The following is a 20,333-nucleotide window of genomic DNA, read 5'->3' on the forward strand; positions in this document are numbered from 1 at the left end:
GCTAAGTTGTTTGGTTTTTTTAAAGGTCCTTTATTTATTATTATTAATTTTAATGAAAATGTACAGACACTTTGGATTTCCATTCATTCATTGTTGCACTTTTCTCCTTGCCAAACCCTTCCCCGGCCCCCCTCAGTTCACTCTTCTCTTTGAAAAGTAAAAGAAAAATTTTTTAATTGTTATACAATCCCTTTCATCTGGTAAATTAACAACATTTAATTATTAGCAATCATTGTAAAAATTATGATGAAAATTTCATTATATCAAAAAGCAATTCTGCCTCATGTATTTATACTACCTGGATATCTTTTCTGGAAGACAGAAGTGTCTCATGAGTAAAACCTAGAGTTAGAAATGAAAGATGAAGCCAAGCGAAGGATAGGAGTCATGGGGAGGGAGAGTTCTGTCCCTCACTTTGCCACTGATTCATGTGGGACAAATAACTGAAGGCTACTTCAACTTTGGGGCAAAGAAGACTTGGAGATGGTATCATACAGGCCCTTGAGACTTCTAGGGTGTTCTAGAAATCTATTTTTAAAATCCCCAAAAGCCAACTGAGACCTATGACCCTCTAGGAGAAAATGAGACAATGCTGCATCCTAACTGTTCTTCAGCCTAGTGGAAAAGGGTTGCACTGTCAACCCAAAGGCAGGCTTTTTAAATCCATCAGCTACGCCATGAGAAAAAGATGGTGATCTCCTTCCAATGCATTTTACAGTCTGAAAACCCACTGGAGGGTCAGCTAGGAATCAGTTCCAACTACACAGCAAAGAGAGAGAAGGAAAATTCAAGCTCTGTTGGTGCAGGGGTAAAGCACTAAGTTATAAACCTGAGTCTGTGGTTTTAACCTACTAGAACGCTACCAGAGAAAGATGTGCAGTCTGTTCCCACACAGAACACAGCCTTGCAATCCCTACGAGCTCTTCTATTCTGCCCGACAGGGCTTCTAAGACCTGGAGTTGTCGCTACGACAGTGGATTTGGTCTGGGTTTGAAATAGTTTCTAGATCGATGAAGACCTTTTCAAGCACTTCCAAGTTAACCCTGAAAAGAATCTGATTTAAATTCAATTCTGAGTCATTTATATAACAGCTAGTTCAAATCCAGTTTATGAGAGACAAGACATACAGGAGTTAAGACGTTTTAGACATTGATGGAATGCTAATGAGAAAGTGACAGAAATTAATGCAACAAAAAGTCATAACAGCAGCAATAGATATTAAATTTCCAGCTAGAATCATACTTTTAATTCAAAGTATGTGTTCCTGCTGGAAAAAAGGGTGGAGGTCTCTGATAGATCTTTGTTTCTCTGTATCTTCTATCATCCTGCATGTCAGAGGTTTATATGAAAAAAGCCTAAGGATGTGAAAACCATTGTTCTTTTGAGCTTTTTGATCACAAAAACAAAGTTTGTTCCATCACTTGTCATGCTATTTAAACCTTGTGGAATAAAGATAACCTCTGAACACAGTGCCCACTATTTTGACTTGCTGGCGACCTAGAGTTAAGAAGCCACACTGTAACCCCGAAAGCACGCAGTTTGAATCCACCTGCTGCTCCATGGGAGAATTCTATGTAGGTGATCTCTTCCTATGTAATTACTTCTGAAAACCTGCTGGGGGGTCAGTTATGGGTTAATTATGACTCAACAATATACAGCAACTATACCATAATCCATCACCAACACTGGGCTGGATGTGTGGGGTAAGGTAAGGCAAGAGATAGAGAAGGTCCAAAAGGCATTAGGGGTTCAATGGTCTCAGTCCTGCAATGACTCAATCCTCAGTTGATTGGCCAGCCTGTCTGCAGTAACCAAAAATCAGGGACCCACTAAATGTCCACCACCAATAACAAGAGAAGCTACTTTCAGGAATTTAAACTAGTGAGAAGATAAGAAATACACATAATATTGGGGGGAAACATATAACCCTACTCCTAGATCATGTTGTTTGTTATAGATTAAAGGAAATTTTCTGAAATATTTCTATTATACTTTTGGTTTTGCATGAGTGAAATCTGGACTTGGTAAATGGATAAGGCAAAGTATTAAATTAATGATTCTATTTGGCTACCATTTGATTCCATGATTATCATCTGGAGCTAAGTCAATATTGCTCTAGATCTCCAATAACTATAGAATTGGGGGGGAGATGTTAGAAAGATAATTAAAGGTTCTCTAAGGCCATACGTGGATTGATGCAATGACTGCCACAATGGGTTCTAAAGTGTCAGGAATTGTGAAGATGGTACAGGATAGGAAAAGGTTCAGATCTGCTGTTCAAAGGATCGCTATGAGTTGAACTCGACAGCACCTAATAGCAACAACAACTAACAACAGGCCATAGACAAGAGGACTGCATATAACTAAAAAACCCCAAAGTTGTTGTTTTAAAGGAAAAAATATATACTCACTCATTCATTGTCAATGAGTTGTAACCAATTCATAACTGACCCTCTGTTGTGTTCTAGTAGCTAAAATTGTTTAAGAAGAGTTTCCTCTCTTTCAAATAGCTGCTGTGGATTCAAATGTCTTTAGGCTGGTAATAGCATAACTCTCTATGAACTCACAGCTAGAGCTGGTCTGGAAGAGCACAAGGAATGTAAGATTGATTGGCAGACTGAAAATGTTAGAGAATAGCAAGAGGTTATAAAGGATTGTCTTCTGGTATGCAAGCAACCTCCTCCTGCCAACCAAAACATTGCAGATAATTTCAAAATCATGCCAGAACATTCTTCAGCTTTGTGTTTTTAAATGCCAGGCTTACAAAAAGTTGGAAAAAAACAGTATACAGAGTTCCTGTATGCTATTTCCCTGCAGCGTTAACCTCTTACATTTTGTTGTTGTTAGGGGCTAAGCTGATTCTGATTCATAGCAACCCTTTGTCCAACAGATCAAACCCTCCCCAATTCTGTGCCATCTCACAACCTCCCTTGTATCCATTGTTGTAGTCACGGTATCAGTTTATCTAGCTGAGGGCTGTCCTCTCTTTGCTGACCCTCTACCTTTCTAAGTAACTTACACAACATTGTTGTTGTTATGTGACGTTGAGTTGCTTGTGACTCATAGCGACCCTATGTACAAGAGCTTTAACCCTGCTCTATCCTGTGCCAAACACTGTCTCCGACACATCTACTCCTACCACCCCAATTACTGAATCGATCCATCTCATCAAGGGTCTTCCTCTCCTGCACTGTCCCTCCACTCTTCCAAACATGATGTCCCTTTCCAATGACTGGTCCCCACTTGCAACATGCCCAGAGTAAGTCAGAAAAGCTTCAGAATTCTCAACTCCAAGGAACAGCCTGGCTTCACCTCTCTAAGACAAACCTGTTTGTTCTCTTAGCAGTCCATGGTATATTCAACACTCTTCTCCAGCACAGCTCAAAGGCATCAATTCTCTTTCTATCAACCCTAGTCACTATCCAGCTCTCTGATGCATAACATGCAATTGCAAAGACTATAGCCCGGATCAGGTGCACCTTAGTCTCCAGCCTGACGTGGTTGCTCTTCAGTACTCTGAAGAGGTCCCTGACAGCTGACTTTCCCATTGCAATTAGTCTCTTGATTTCCTGGCTCCTGGTACCAAGACTGTTGACTATGGAGCCAATCAAACTGAAACAATTAACTATCTCAATCTTTTCACCATCCATACTGACGCTACCAATTGGCCCAATGATGAGGATCTTTGTTTTCTTGATGTTGAGCTTCAATCTATATTGAAGGCTGCAGTCCTTGACCTTCTGCAGCAAGCATTTCAGGTCCTCCTCAGTTTCAGCAAGTAGGGTTGTATCATCTGCATAACGCAGATTGTTGATGAATCTTCCATCAATCCTGATGCCACATTCCTCCTCATACAGCCCAGCGTTCCATATGATCTATTCTACATACAGATTGAAAAGGTATGGAGACAGAATACATGCCTGGTGGAAACCCTTCCCAATTTTGAACCATACAGGGTCTATTTGCTCTGTTCAGACAACTGCCTCTTGGTCCAAGTATAGGTTTCATATAAGTACAACCAAATGTTCTGGGATTCCTATTCTTCCCAGAGTCAGCCATAGCTTGTTGTGATCCACACAGTCAAAAGCTTTTGCATAGTCAATGACATAGTCATAGACAATCCCCTGGTACTCTCTGTTTTCTGTGCAGATCCATCTAACATTAGCTATAATAAATCTAGTACCACGAACTCTTCCAAATCCAGCCTGTACATCTGGCATTAGTCAATTATTACTAAAAGAATTCAATTTACAGTGCCATGAGATTACTCTGCAGAGTTTACTAAAATTTCACAAACTATCTCACTAATATCTTTTCTTTAGTCCAAAGTTCAATCCATGCTACCACTTTGCATTTTGTTGCCAAACCCATTAGACTTCAAACATGACATTTCACAGCTTTTCATTACCCTGATATTTTTATAACATCCAGATCAGTTATTTTGTACAGTGTCCTCTAATTTGTGTTTATATGATGCTCTCCCATGACCAGATTGCAGGGGTGCTTACTTTGCCAAAAATATCCCAGAAATGACATTGGGCCAGCAGCAGGGATTTGAGGTCCACATGTTTTATTATTGGTGTTGTTAACTCCATAACTTGACTAAGTAGTCATGTCAATCAGGTTTCCCATCTTGTAGGGAGATGTCTTGAGACCATGCAAACAGCTTCTTTCTCATTATTCCTTCCCCTCCCCCCACTACCTTCATCAATAATTCTTGCCTGCAATAATCATCACTGTGGTATTTGCTTAATGATAATTTTCTGTTTTAATCATTCATTATGCAATTGTTAAGGACGAGCTGTTTCATCTCCACCACTTTTTCTCAATTACTTACTGATGTCAGTATGGACAACAGATGTTGATTTTAGCCAATGGTCCATTACTTGTTGCTGTTACTGTGAGTTGTTGTGTAGCCCTTCTTGACTCACAGCAAAGCCATTTGTTATAGAGTAGAACTGTGCTCCATGGGATTAATGAACTTTTGGGAGCACATTGCCAGACCTACCTACTGAAACATTTCTGAGTGGGTTCTAACCAAATATTCAAGAAGCAGAAATAAAGATATTTAAGTATCATATAACAAGCTCTGATGTCAAGGTATGCTATATGTTTTCCTGCTAACTATATGGTTAGCAATTCAAATCCACCAACCATTCCATAGGAACACTATAAGACAGTCTCTTCCCATAAAGTTTTACACTCTTGGAAACCTGATGGAAGGCCATTATGAGCTGGCAATGGCTTTGGATTTGTCGTTTGATCACTGAGCTATCAAGAGTCCAGTTTTCTCAGATCAACTGCTATTTAAAAAGTCCTTTACTTCATGTAAAGTCACTTTTTTGCTATATTTCTTTTGAAATGTGTGCTAATCCTGTTAAGCAGAAATTTATCTCTCTTCCTACTCAAGAATGGCAGGTCAAGACTCTTTATCAACATTATGGAAATTCTTATCAGAAAGAAAATAGCTTTAAATTAAAAGCTTAAATACAGTCTGCCATGTTTTAATAGAATAATAACAAAGAGATGGGGAGGGGGGAAGAACTACCAATTGCCTATATTACCCTCTTTTTACTCTCCATGTTGTTGTTTACCAGAGATACAACTGTGAGCCTCTGGTATTGCAGTGCAAATTCTTATCACTAAGCCACCAGAGCTCCCTTCCCCTCTCCGTTGTATAACTGAATTGGAGATAAATCAACACTCTCGGTATCAGCAGCCAGAAAATCAAAAGGCGAATTGCATTAGGAAAATCTGTTGTCAGGGTCCTCTCTAGCAAACTGAAGAGCAATGTCAGTCTGGGGACTAAGGTGCATCTGATCCAGGCCAGGGTCTGCAATTACTTGCTAAGCATCAGAGAGCTGGACAATGACTAAGGATGACAGAAGAAGAATTTATGTCTTTGAGTTGCAGTGCTAGAGAAAAGTATTGAATATCTGCTAAAAGAACAAACAGGTCTGTCCTGGGAAGGTTGAAATCAGGCTGCTCTTGGAAGCAAAGATTCCGGAGCTCAGTTTGACATACAATGGGCATGTTGGAAGGAGGGCCTAGTTCTTGGAAAGGTATATCATGATTGGAATGGTGGAGGGGCAGTGCAAGAGAGGAAGACTCTGGATGAGATGGGTTAACTCAGTGACTGGGATAATGGGGATAGGTATGTGAGATGATGAAATTGGCTCAGGATAGAGTAGGGTTCAGAGCTGTTATACAAAGGTTGCTAAGCTGGAAGTGACTCAAAGGCACGTAACAATAACATCAAATAATCCAGTTGTGTTCTGGTGGCCTCATCTGTAGGGAGTTGCATTATCAAACCAAGGCAGCACTTTCTGGCTGTTCAAATCCACCAGTTATCTCTGAGGCGGAAAAGAGAGAAATCTCCTCCTATGCTATTTATAGCCTCTGAAAACCCACTGGAGGTTCGCTTATGGAATGATTCTGACTCCATGACAATGAGTTTGAGTTTGGCTCTCCTAAAAGTATTTGCCTTTCATGGCACTCACCTACAGAGAAACACAGGTAGGGAAGGAAGGCAAAGCACTACTTGTCTGTGGGTGTGCTGCAGCTATTACACATAACAGCTAGTTGTTTATACCTAACATCTACCTCAAGACCATCAGGACCATCAGGAAGAAGACTCATCAACAACCTGAGTTATGCAGATGACACAACCCTGTTTGCTGAGAATGAGGAGGACTTGAAACCCTTGCTGCAGAAAATAAAAGTCTATAGCCTTTCAATAGGGACTATATCTCAACATCAATAAAACAAAGACCCTTGGCACTGGGTAACATCATGATAGGGAGAAAAGATTGAAATTGTCAATGATCTAATCTTATTTGGCTCCACAATCAACATTCTTGGTATCAGCAGTGAGGATATCAGGAAACCATATTGCACTGGGCAAGTCCATTATCAGGGGCCTCTCCAAAATACTGAAGAGAGATGATGTCAGTTTTTAAACTAAAGCATGCCTGATTCAGGCCATAGTCTTTTTAGTTGCTTGTTATGCATCTGAGAGCTGTATAATAAAGATGACAGAAGAAGAATTGATGCCTTTGAGTTGTGATTCCAGAGAAGAGTACAAAATATCCCACGGACTGCCAAATGAATGAACAGATATGTCTGGGGGAAAGTGCGGCCCAGTGCTCCTTAGAGGAAAAAATGGTGAAGCTCATCTCTCATACTTTGGGCATGTTACTAGGAGAGGCTCTTACTTGGAGAAGGACATCATGCTGGGAAAGGTCATTGAAAAAGAGGAAGATTCCCAACAAGATGGACTGACACAGTGACTGCAGCAACGGGCTTGAGTCTCAGAGATGATGCAGATGGCATAGTGGAGGACAGAGTTTAGGTTTGTTGTTCCAGTGTTGCTGCGAGTCTTAACAGCACCTAACAACAACAATAATATTTACATCTAAGGATAAAGAAAAAGTGAGGCACACCTCTGCTTATGTATCATTGTACATGGGGTCGCCGAAGCTCAGGAGATCCCTCTATGGCAGTTAAGAACAGCATGTTGCTGTTGTTGTTTAATGCCGTCGAGTCGTAGACGACTCATAGCGACCCTATGAATGAACTGCCTGAGCACCATTCGTACATAGAGTTTCCGGAGGCAAGCCATTTTGGAAGTGGATGCTGCTCCTGCTTCCAGAAGAACAGCATAGGCAGCTATAAAACACAATTTTAACTATGTTTTAAAATAAAATTCACCTGGGAACCTCACAAAAATTAATGCTGGCTTAGCAGATTGCTCTATTCTTTGTTGACCTCAAGTTTTAGTATTTTTCAGTTCATACATTCTCCAGTTAAAAAAAAAAGACTATTATGTACATGCTCAATCCCTTCTCATGGGTGTCCCTAAACCTCTTTAACAGGGATATGACCACTTGTATGGAACCCTCACCGATCCTCAGCCCCAGCTCCAGATGGTGATATTGGAAAGGGCAAGTGAAGGCCATGCTAAGGGGTGATATGGGGGAAACATTTTAATCCAAATAACTGCATAGGCTTTCCAAAACACCCAAATACAAATTCATTGCCATGGAGGTGGTTGCAAATCATGGTGACACCACGTGTTTTCGAGTAGAACTGTGTTCAAAAGGGTTAACTCAGCTGTGATGAAGAATAACTAGCAGCCGGCAACCGATTGTCTTGTCTTTGCCTCTGTGGGGCTGCTGGTGGATTCAAACTAACCCAATTTTGAGTTAATAGTTGATCTTTCACACCTCCCTGAGATTCTGAGCCTTTCGAAAGGCACCCTAAATCAGCGGGCATTCTAAGTAAAAACTTATTTTGCAAGTATCACTTAAGACTCCTTAATGCTTCTCTCCCCAAGAGACACATGAGCTGCTCCTGCCCCAAGTCTCCTACTATAGAAATTCTGGAGCAGCTGCACCCATCCTTCTCCTGGGGAGTACTGAGGCACTAATACAAAAAAGGGACATTGGTCAATCCAGCACCAACCCTGGAAGGATGGCTGGTAGTGGAGAAGCTCTTCCCTGCCTTCCACTGTAGTGGAAAGGGGTTCCGTTTCTTGGGTTGTGTAATTGCAGGTCTATCTGAAAAGATCAGTTGTTCACACTCATTTTATGCAGCCTAGAAGCTGCACTGCAATCCCAAAAGCAAGTGGTTCAAATCCAGCAGCTACTCTATGATAGAAGGATGGGCAATCTCCTCCTGTGCAATTTACTCCCTCTGAAAACAGATTGGAAAACTAACTGGAGGGTCAGCTTCCAACTCCATGGTGCACACACAGTACTGGCTGCCTCCAGCAAGTGGCATGATGCTACTTCCACAGCCACTGTAAAAGCAAACCAGACCAACTGTCATCAAATCAAACCCCATCAACTCGACAGGACGGAGCAGAACAGCTCCCGAGGGCTTCATGGCCTACTATCTTTATGGGAACAGATTGCCAAGTTTTTTCTTCCACAGAGACGATGGTACATTCGAACTCCTGGCCTTTTGATTAACAGCCAACCACTGTGTCATAAGTGCTTCCTTATTGGTCTATAAACCAAAACCCCCACAGTTCTTGAATCAATTTCAACTCATAGAAATTTTATATGTCAGAGTTGCACTGTCCCCATAGGGTTTCCTAGCGTGTCAATCTTTACAGAAGCAGACTGCCCACTTTTCTCCTATGGAGAGATTAGTAAGATCAAACCGCTGGCCTTTAATTAGCAGTCAAGCACCTTAGCTACTGCACCAACCAGACTCTTAACTCCTCTAAGAGAACTGCTTGGAACCAGCCATCACCTTTTCTGACAATGTAACTACAAGAAAAAGCCATGCCTGAATAAACACTATCAGAACAGCTCATCTGTGTCCTATGTTTCATAATTCCATGTTGGACAAGATTCTTGGATCTAGTATCCTGGAAAAGTCTTACAGAGCAACAGTTGAAAGTACTAGATGACACAATGAAGGAAAGTTTGACTTGTCCCTGGCTCCCAGCAGATAGATTCACCTCCAGCCACAAAGTCACCGGCTCCCACCAACTTGCACAGGCACTGAAGAGGAGATTGCAAGTTTCCTATTGTTTCCTACACAAGCAAACACTATTTAGGGCACTAAATGTTCCCTGACACCGGATAATCAAAGTCAAGGGGCAGAACCACAGCTGAGCCAATTTGGAAGAATCAAGAAAGCAAGCAAAACCCTAAGCCGGCAGAAGGCAGACAGAAGAACACAGGCAATTGTGTGAGCTGTTAGACACAAAAAAGCAATGGGAAGAAAGCACTTAAATCAGAAGATAAAGAAACAGCAAGACAGTAACTGATGAAGAGCAAGGCATCATATTATAAATAGCAGAAGACAAAGGAGACGTTTGGCTTATCCAGAATTATTTTTAACTAGGAAAGCACACTATATATTGCTTATGTAATTAAATATTTTAGTTAAGGTAGAAGGAAAAATCCACAGGTACAGAATCAAGTAAAAAAAAAAAAACAGTGTGGATAAGCCCCACAGTAATATACTCAATGGGAGAATTGGAAGTTTATTGGTGGAATTTTTTTATCTTCTTTGTGAGAGATATGGATTCAATTCTCAGTCAAAACACTTCATACATAGTCACTACCCATCTGTCAGTGCTTTGCTATCTCCCTGAATGAGTTTGAGCAGAGCTTTGAGATGCAGACAGACTAGGAAAAGAGGATTAGAGAGATACTTTAAAACAACAGCCAATGTGAAAAAAAAAAAAATTAAATAAATAAGTCCATGAAAACCCTGTGGATCATAATGTTCTGATGAACCCGGGGGACGGTGCTGGACCAGGTTGCATGGCCTAACCCAACAGTGCCTAATGTCAACAATAATACATTCAATGAATCCTAAATTAAGAGCAACAGGTATATATGAAGACAGCTCATTTTAAAGAAATCCAGTAAAAAATGTGGCAAAATACAGACCATGATTGTGTTACTCACTTTGAAAGAAATAATCTCATATAAGCTGCTGTTGTTGTTATGTGCCATCAAGTTGACTATGACTCATAGCAATCTCATGCACAGCAGCTCAGAACCTTGCTCTACCGTCACTGTCTCTGACACACCTACCCTCATTGCTCCACTTACAGTGTCAATACCTCTCATCCAGGGTCTTCCTCTCCTGCACTGTCCCTCCACCCTCCTGGAAAATGCCCCAAGTTTGTAAGACAAAGCCTCAAAATCCTTGGTTCCAAGGAGCTACTTGGTTTCACCTTCTCCATTACAGACCTTTTCATTTTCCTTGCAGTCTACAGTATGTTCAATACTCTTCTCTAGCACCACCACTCAAAGACATCAATTCTATTTTGTCATCTTTAGTCATGGTGCACTGCAAATAATTGTAAGCATCTCCACTATAATCATCTATTGATTTTTTTTCCATGTTTATAGAGATTATTAGGAAAGACAAGAGGCTGTAATTCAGATTGGTAACAGAAAGCAATCACTCAGTAAGGACAGCTACTAAAATGTGTTCACAGACCCTTCAGCTCAGCCTTCAGCCTCACAGCTTTAGGTTTGTGTTACAAAACTCTTAGTCCTGCCAACTATAGCTTCCCTCTCCCTCATCTCCAAACTTGGTTGAAAGCCTCTAGCTCTGATTCTGTGGGGGTGAAAGTCCCAAGGCCAACTCTGTCTCATGCCAGGTCTTTGGAGCTCTGCTTCAGCTGCTGTTGCTCCAACTGTAGGTCCATGTCTGAGAGGTGAAGGAATCTATGATCCTGAAGAATGCTCACTGCATGTCTGCTTCTTCTTTGCCCAAAATGAGAGGCAATCACCACTAACACATTTATTTTAAACTCGGGGGTGGGGGATAGTAGCATGCAAGTTAAATACGTTTTATAACTGTTCACTAATGCCTGTCTCCAGTAGAAATGGTCCCCTGAGTCCTGTTACACCTTTTCATTCATTTAATAAGAAACAAATATAGTGGAATTGAAGAAATATCATAATTCAAGAATATAAGTAATACCAACATTTAGTTGTTTTGCTCAGTTTTTTTTCAAATAAACCTTTTATAGTTTTTTAAAAATAATATTTTCTTTCTCTGTGTGTGATTTGGGTTTACATTTAAAAAGTATATTGGCTTTCAAAATAAAAAATTACAAAAAACAGTATATTGGCTTTCAATCATTCATGCACATTTTGTTCAATATCCATAATGCCTAATCATCTATATTATATTTCTCTGCACTCATCATAATAAGTTAGTATTATCTCTTTATTAATTTTCTACTCATCTTCCTCTCCTTGGCAACCATACTACAATGATTCCATGTGTAAATCTTTCTTCAGCTTTTCATAATGGTAATCTTATCAATATTTGTCCTTCTGTAACTGATTTATTACACTCAGCCTAATGTCCTCTGGATTCATCCATGCTGTGCAGTGTTCCACATATTCTTCATTGATTTTGTATTGTTTTGTTTTAAAATGACAAAGATTAATGTGTTTCATAAACAGGAAATAATAGAAAATACATAAAAAGATGAACAATTTTACAGAAGTACAATCAATGAGAGATAAACAAATTATACTATAGATAAAAAAAATTACACCCTCAGAATTTATAGATTTTGACTGTTAATCTGGATAGAAACTAAATACAGAGTGGGGAAGAATCAGAAGAAAATTAATGAAAGCATAAGAATCATGTGAGGCATGTTGAAAAACTCTTAAGATCTACATAATTTTACTAAAAGAGAAAGAAAATTTATAAGCTGAGGCAGAATTTTGGGAGATGATTGCTAATAATATTCCATACTGTTAAGTGCCATTAGCTGACTCTGACTCATAGCAACCTTAAATACAATGTGAAAGAGCCCCACTCAATCCTGTACCGTCCTCATCATTTCACTGTGATTAATCCACAGTTGTAATCACTGTGTTGATTCATAACTGATTAGAAAATCTCAAGGCACACATTCCAGAAGTCTAGAGACGCCTACGGAGAATTATTTCAAAGAAAATCAGACCTAAAACTGTTGAAAATCAAAGAGTAAAAGAAAGTATCAAAATAAAGAGACTTTTGTCGACATCTCACTAGTTATCCTTCTTTTTTTACAATGACGGTCCTTATGAAACTGAGTTAGTTTACTTGGCACAATGCTCTTCAGTCTGTCTCTTCCTCCTTTTCATTGTTTTTTAATGTTGCATAGTACTCCACTGTGTGACTGTCATTCTGGGTTGGCTGGTTTCAATATAGCCTAAAATTAGAATTGTTCCTGGAGTCTGAATTGGTAAATGGAACCAGGACTACAGAACAAAATGTGACTGAGGTGGTGGATGGTGAGGAAAAAGTTAAACAGAAGAAAAGTAAACGTAGAATATGAAGTGAAACATGTCTATACAGAGAAATTAGAACATTTGTTCCTTGTCCTACAGAGAGTCATGTGACAGACCACAGCCAATCTTTACCCTCCTGACTAAACACATTAATCCTAAGCCAAGATATCCAAAACCATTAACCTATGGTTACCATTTAGTTTAGAAATCTCCAATAACAGTATCCAATTGCACATTTGTGGTGATGGAAATATTTTATATATGTACATCCTGAACATTCTTGTAACCACTGACTACATGTGGCTACTGGCTGTTTAAAATGTGGTTAGTACCCCACAAGACTGACTTTTCATGTAAATACTCATACAATTTGTGGTTAATGAATTGGACAACACAGGGCTAGAATATAGGTCTGCTTTGAAACTTCACCATATTATTTTTTCCATTTAATAGAGTTTGCATACATGAATTAAATAAGATTTCATATCAGACACAGACAGTTCTTGCTGCCTTCCCATTTTGTGCTTCTTGCTTTTATAATTATCTGACTCTTTATCTGCTTAATGTTGCACAGAGCAACAGGGCTCTCAAAAGCTAAGCTCATTTTTCCTCACATAAATTTACTTCTATCCATTTCTCATACAAAAGTAAGTTCCACAGGATTTATATATTCAGTATTACCTTTTCTTTTTTTAAAAGTATCTAAATTATTTAATGCTACCTAATGAATTGCCTATCAAACATTATAATGTATATTCCTTTTATGTGTCCCTAAAAAACAAGCTAAAATCCCTTCAAACTCGCTTACAAAACTTGCTTATTGCTTTTCTTACAAAGCAAAACATATGCATGTACACATTTAGACAGATACACACACATACACACACACTGATAAAACCAAGTTAGTTGCCTTTGGGCCAATTCCCATTCAAGTCAATGTCTTGCGTGTCAGAGGACAACTGTTCTCCACAGAGTTTCAATGGCTATGATCTTACAGAAGTAGATCTCCAGACCTTTCTTCTGAGGTCTTTCTGGGTAAATTCAAACTGCTTATCTTTTGGTTAATAGCTTAACATTTAACTGTTTGAGACATTCATGGGCTGTCTCCTCTCTCTCTCTTTTTAAAAATTGATTTTAAGCATTAATAAACACTATGTTTCATTCATGTTCACTGTGTTTTATATAACCATTCATATATATTGTATTTTATATAGCTTATTACTTTTGGTCTACACCTATTATAACCTTGTCATTCCAAGTCCCTATCGAATCTTTTCTATTGCTTTACACCTCTCCATCTGCCCACTTGACCTCTGCTATTTCAGTTATTTCTCACCTTTTCCTTTCTCTGCCCCTCTTTCTCCCCTTCCCCTTTTGAACATTTACACATATCTTGCTCAGTATTACCCTATTTTCACAATAGTGGTCTTATGCAGGATTTGTCCTTATGTGACTGAATGATTTCACTCAGTATATAATGCTCTCTAGACTCTCTCATGTTACATAGTATTTTGCAAAATTGTTGTTTCTTAGTGCTGCATAGTAATCCATTGTGTGATTATACCACAGTTTCTCAATCTATGCATTTGCTGATGGGCATTTGACATAGACATATACACATATACACATAGGCACACACACATACATATGCACATGTATACCTGTATCTATCTACACACATAGATTACGCATAATATTGACCTTCCAAATACCAAATTCTTTATCTGTATTTCTATCTACCTAATTCTGGTTTTGTAAGGTGCTCTGGTAATCCACAGGCACTGCCTCTCTGGCTATTCAAATCTACCAGCTTCTCTGAGACAGAAAGATAGGCAATCTCCTCCCATGTAATATACATCTTCCAAAAACCTGCTGGAGGGTCAGCCAGAAGTCAGTTTTGACTCTATGGCAATGAGTGAACAAGTATATTCTATTCTTGAAGCTGTGTTATTATGCTGGTCGTAGATAATTGGATTAGAATTCAATTTCCCTATTTGAAAGTAATAGCTTTTGCAGCTGTTGAAAAATAGTTCTTCTTATTAAAAAAAGAAAAGAAAAGCTATTTTATGAGTTTGTTGAGAGGAACGGGCAGCACTCTGGTTCTGAAAGCAATTAGAACAAGGCTGGAGCACGCAGTGGTGCCCTTTCTGCAGAATGAAACACTTGTTAGATCTGCTTCTCGGGACACTCTGGGTTGGTTTACAAACTCCTTAAGAAACGGAAAGAGCTCATTGTCTTCTGAGGTAAAGTGAGCAGGGTTTGAGGATGAAAAGGCAGATGTATGTGTGAGTTAGGACAGTTGAATCCCAGTCTAAGAAAACAGAACTTCTTCAAAGAAGACAGCCACAGCAATAGAACCACAACAGTTCAGCTGTCTACACTGGCTTGTTTGCGGTGGTCCATAGATCTTTATTTTAATTTTATTCTTTTGAACGGTGTTTTGCTTTATTTTATTGAACACAGAGTTGCTGAGTTGTATGACTCAAAGACACCTAACAACATCAAAAAAATACAAAACAGGCAAGTGAACAAAGGTTGGAAGAGTTGATAATCCAGTGAGAAAAGTAGAAATTCAGGAGTTCATGTATAAATCCAAAGTTTGATAGATGGAATATTTATAACATTTGAAACTACCTCTCTGTAAATACTTAATGATAAAGGATATACTTGTATACTTGTTATTTTAAGAAGCCAGGGAAAATAGCCACTTTAATGTACCCCCTAAAAAAAAAAGCAAATAAAAAAATTTAACAAACTGATTTCAACAATCTATAAAAAGGTTGTTCTCACTGCATGCTCTTAGACAATTTTGATTTGCCACCTCCTGGTGATGCTCATTTTTATTACTTCATTCAAGTGGTCTGTATGTCTTTAAAGCATTAACAATCACAACACCACTCACCACTCAGCCTCCAACACTGTGGCAAATTTTTACTTCTACAGGCATCACCTGTTTGTCAATATTCAGACACCAACAAAGCCAAACCCCCTGCCATCAAGTTGGTCCCGACTCGTGGCAAGACTACAGGCCAGAGAAGAACTATGCCTTGGATTTCCAAGGCTGTGCATGCTTACACAAACAGGTACCCAAAACTGTCTCATCTTTCCCACTGGAGCAGCCAGTGGGTTCGAACTGCCAATGTTGTGCTTAGCAGCCCAATGTTTTCATCGACTGAATCACCAGGGCTCCTCAGAATTCAGACAGAAGTATAAAAAGAATGGAAATAAACAATGGTGCTTAATATCTAGATAAATTGCTCCTTCAAATATGTAACCTCTATATTTGGTTGTTAAACTGTCTGGCAGACAGGTATGCAAAGAGTCTAAACAGTAACAACAAATTACCCCCACAAGGACCCCACATTAGAGCTCTGAGTCTAGAAATATCTGTGGAAGGAAAATTTAGAGTTGGAAGTTCAATATTGTGCCTATATGTGTGTGGATATAAGTATAAATGTGATGTGTGTGTGTGTGTGTGTGTGTGTGTGTGTGTGTGTGTTGATATGTGTACATGTGAAGTTAAAGAGACAGAGTGAGACCATGACTGGTTCATCTTTCTTCCACAGGATGACTGCTGGATTCGAAATCCTGACCTTTTGGTTAGCAGCCCAACATATTATGCACTGTTCCAGCAGGGCTTCTTATGAAAAGGGCTAGATGCTAGCAAACAACATCAACAGGAAAGAGAAGACGACAGCATCTGTCCATACCTCAGCTTCCTGCAGGGTCCCGTGGTTTAGGCACACCGTGTCTGGGCATGTGATGGGAGATCCACATCCTTCTCGGATTGCCAGCTGCATATACTGTTTCAGGCACTAGAAGGAGCAAGCAGACAGGCCATTCATTACCCACCACTTACAGAAGCACAAAGGTTACATAACCCTACCACCACGGCCTCTTCTTCCTTAATTGGCAGTCCCGGGTTGCCTGTACTCATGGAACATAAGTTATCACAAGTGTGAACACTAAGAGCCATTGCTTTGGAAAGAATGCAGAGATGAGCGATTAATTATGTATGACTTCATCTTAAGAGCACTGAGTTTATTCAAGGCAGCAAGTCAGATTCCTGTTTTTGTACATATTTTCTCCACCACAGGTTGGGAAAAGACATTAAAAAATAAAACAAAACACTCTTTCATACTGATAAAAGGTTTCTTTTTTATTCTTCCTTTTAAAATCTTAGGTGACTTCTCAATTATGTTTTTCCCAGTGGTCCTCCTCCTCAATATTTGCATAAAAATTTACCCTGAGCTGACTTTATCTAGTGATCCTCTTAAAAGGTAACTTAATCTGGAAAAGACAGCGTCAAATTTGAGGAAGTAGGTGACGTCATGCTGTGTGGGGTAGCAAAGACAGTTTGGATGATTGAAACCTTTTCAAAAGCATGGGTCTAGCTTGATCAGTGTCATGAGGAGGAGAACTGGGTAGAAGAGCATTTACTGGTCACCCTGGGGAGAGAAGAAATTGGATAGTGTAAAAGTGGCATGGCAGGACATTTGATTTCTTCCTCTAACTTAACAATGGAGAGATAACCACCATCAACCTCACCCCACATGGGAGCTCAGGACCATAAGGGGTGGGGGGAGGCATCAAGGCTTATTAGCATTTGCCTACAAAGCCATAATTCTGCATTCCACTTTAGTGAGTAGAGACTGTGATCTTAAAAGCCTTTAAGTGATCACCTAAGACCCAATTAATAGTCTTTAACTATCTGGACCAAAGAAGAGTAGAGAAAACAAAGACTATTTCAATCAAAGGGCTAGTGTACTCAAACGCCAGCACCAATGGCTAAGGCAGAAGATAGTGCTGGGCTACCACTGCAGATCACGCTGAAATGAATCACAACACAAAGGCCTTGACTGAGTGGGAGAAAATGTAGACCAAAACTCAAAATCATTCAAAGACCAGGCTTACCTGGTGGAACACCCAAGACTATGGCCCTTAGTCACACTTCCTGCCTGGAATTTAACCTGTGACTCAACTTTCAGTCAAACCAATATACAGGCCTATAATTTAATCAGTTAACAACTAGGCAGGAATGTACTCTTTAAAGCAAAGAACCATGAAGGTTCAAAAAGGCAGTATTTGCCCAGAGATAAAGCTCAGAGGAAGGAAAGGATAGAAAAGAGGGGCAAATCGATAACAGGAAACAGGGAAGGAGGAAGAGGAACATAGTTATACACATCTGAAGAAACAAAACTCACATCAATCGTTGAATAGGCAACTATTTCTTTTTCCACTTCACACAGAAACCCATTAATTTGTAAGCTTTCATTCAAACCATAATAAAAAATTATATATGTGTGTGGTGGTGGTGGTGGTGTTGTTGTTAAGTGTCATCACAGAACAAAAGACCTGAACACTTGTATAACTTTGGTCATTTCTCCATGTTCATAGAGTTTCCAGAGGCAAGCCACTTTGGAAGTTGATGCCACTCCTGCTTCCAAGCTTGTTTTAATCAGGAAGCTCCAGCAAACACTGTCCACCATGGGTAACCATCACATTTGGCACATCAGTGTCACAGTGTTTCGCATCACAGCAACCACGAGTTACCTCTGTACAGCAATGCCCAGACCAGTGCTATACCACTTAGAAGAATGTTTGACAAAAGCAATTTAAATCAGGCCTGAGGGCCACAGACTAAAATCTAATGGGTTTTTAAATAGGAGGCAGAGTCACAGCATCTCACTCCCCTTAGTGAATCAACATTCCACCCTAACGCTCACCATTCCCAGCTAACAAGCTTTTGTAGAACCCAGCTCTTGCAGATGACTTTCAAGCTGGATTATATATAAATTTGCTCAAGGCTGATCCCTATGAGATAGGACCAAATCAATTCTGACACCTGATGTCCCTCCCACACCCTGCTTTGCAATAGCCACTAGAACTTTTAGTCCATAGGTTTTATTAGAGAAGTAATAAGCTACAATTCAGGAATGATTCAGGATGTAGCTCTTTCCTCATGACATCCCATTCTCAGTAATATCCACAGGCAGGCCTCTGGCCTTGGCCCCTAGGTCTAACTTCTGGTAAATGTTATAAAACTCTTTAGCTTTGCCAATAAGAAGAGCCCAGGGCACCTCACTCCACCAGCAAGGCTCAACCTGAAAGTGTTCAGCTCTTGTGCTCCATGGTTCAGAAAGTCTAGCTTCATGAATAAGTCCCCCTAAGGCACCTCAGTCTGCCAGGAAGCCTCTTGGTCTCTGGGTCAGCAACTCAAGCTCTGCTAACAAGTGAGGCACCGCACTCTGCCAACAAGTGTCCTGCCCAAAGACACTCAGTTCTCTGGGGCCAGAAGTTCCACAACCCGGAAGTCAATCTGGGATTTAATCATCAGTCACCTGGTAAACCAGATGTATTGTCTCTGGAAACTCTGAGAGTTTATGAATGGAGTCCAATAGCATCAGACTAGAACAGCTTATTTCTAGACCCTCTTTCCATAGTTAGTTTATAGTGGTGTTCTATCTATAAGGGTTTTAAACACCAGAACAAAGTTCTTGTATTACTCATTTAACCACAAAAAATTAACACTCACTTTCACTGTGTAGTGAGCTGTTCATTCTCAACCAGGTCTGTCTCTCTCTCTCTCTCTCTTTTTCTTTAAAAGAACTGAGTTCTGATGATTAAGGTTGAAGCACAAACTCTAAAGCTGCATCTGTATATTGGACAAGTCATTGACCTACCACTTTCTCAGTCATAATATGAGATGAAAATTTCCTACCTACTCAACTCTTAGGGAGCTCTGGTGCCTTCACGGTAAGGAGTTGAAACGCCAACTAGAAAGATAGGCAATGTCCTCCTGTGTGATTTTCTGCCTCTGAAAATCAGCTGCAGAGTCAGCTATGAGTTAATTCTGCCTCTAAGGTACGCCATAGCAAGCCTTTCAAGGAGTTTTGGTAAGAAGTTGTGCTGTCAACACAAAGGCACACACTTCAAATTCACCAGCTGCTCTAAGGGAAAGATCTGCAAACTCCTCCCATGCAATTTACAGCCTCTCAAAATCTGCTGGAGGTCCAGTTATGAGTTGATTCCAACTTGATGGTACATAACAACAACATCCTAATCTCAGGACGGGAATTCTATGAGCATAAATATAATACTCTGAAAGTGTAAAGTAGGTATGCAAATGTAGCATATGATTGAGCAACAGAATAGATATTGCTGAGCTCTACACCAAAACCGCAGCTGCTGTCAGGCCAACTCTGACTCATGGTGACCACAGCTGTCAGAATCGCGCCACTGGGTTTTCAGAGGCTGAGTTTTCATAGTTCCCCAGGATTACCTTCTAGGACTTGAGTCTCCAACCTTTGCTTAGGAATCCAAGCATATTAACTATTTTGTACTACTCGGGGGCTCTACTTTGCCAGGTAGGAACACAAATTGGCAGATTTAAAAAAGAACATACACGTGCAGGTCCAAAGAAATTTGGACAAGTGAGGATTCTGACACCAACAAAGACAAGTGAGGATTCTGAAACCAACAAATAAACGTGGTTGATGGGATCACAGGGTTACTGCTAGCCCAGTGGAACTCAGGAATGTCAAACTCAGAGCCTCATAT

At 39.9% G+C, this 20,333-nt stretch overlaps 1 protein-coding gene across 1 annotated transcript in view; it reads right to left on the reverse strand.

The window, feature by feature from the left end:
* Nucleotides 1-20,333, reverse strand: part of RNF144B (ring finger protein 144B) — an 89,785-nt gene that overhangs the window by 43,350 nt on the left and 26,102 nt on the right. The window contains exon 2 of the mRNA XM_006888662.1: nucleotides 16,484-16,588. Within this exon, the coding sequence (XP_006888724.1) occupies nucleotides 16,484-16,588 (105 nt within the window). The remainder of the gene's footprint in view (nucleotides 1-16,483; nucleotides 16,589-20,333) is intronic.

Source organism: Elephantulus edwardii, unplaced genomic scaffold (assembly GCF_000299155.1).
Source record: "Elephantulus edwardii isolate Elephantulus edwardi_28Jun2011 unplaced genomic scaffold, EleEdw1.0 scaffold00070, whole genome shotgun sequence".
Taxonomy (NCBI): Eukaryota; Metazoa; Chordata; class Mammalia; order Macroscelidea; family Macroscelididae; genus Elephantulus; species Elephantulus edwardii.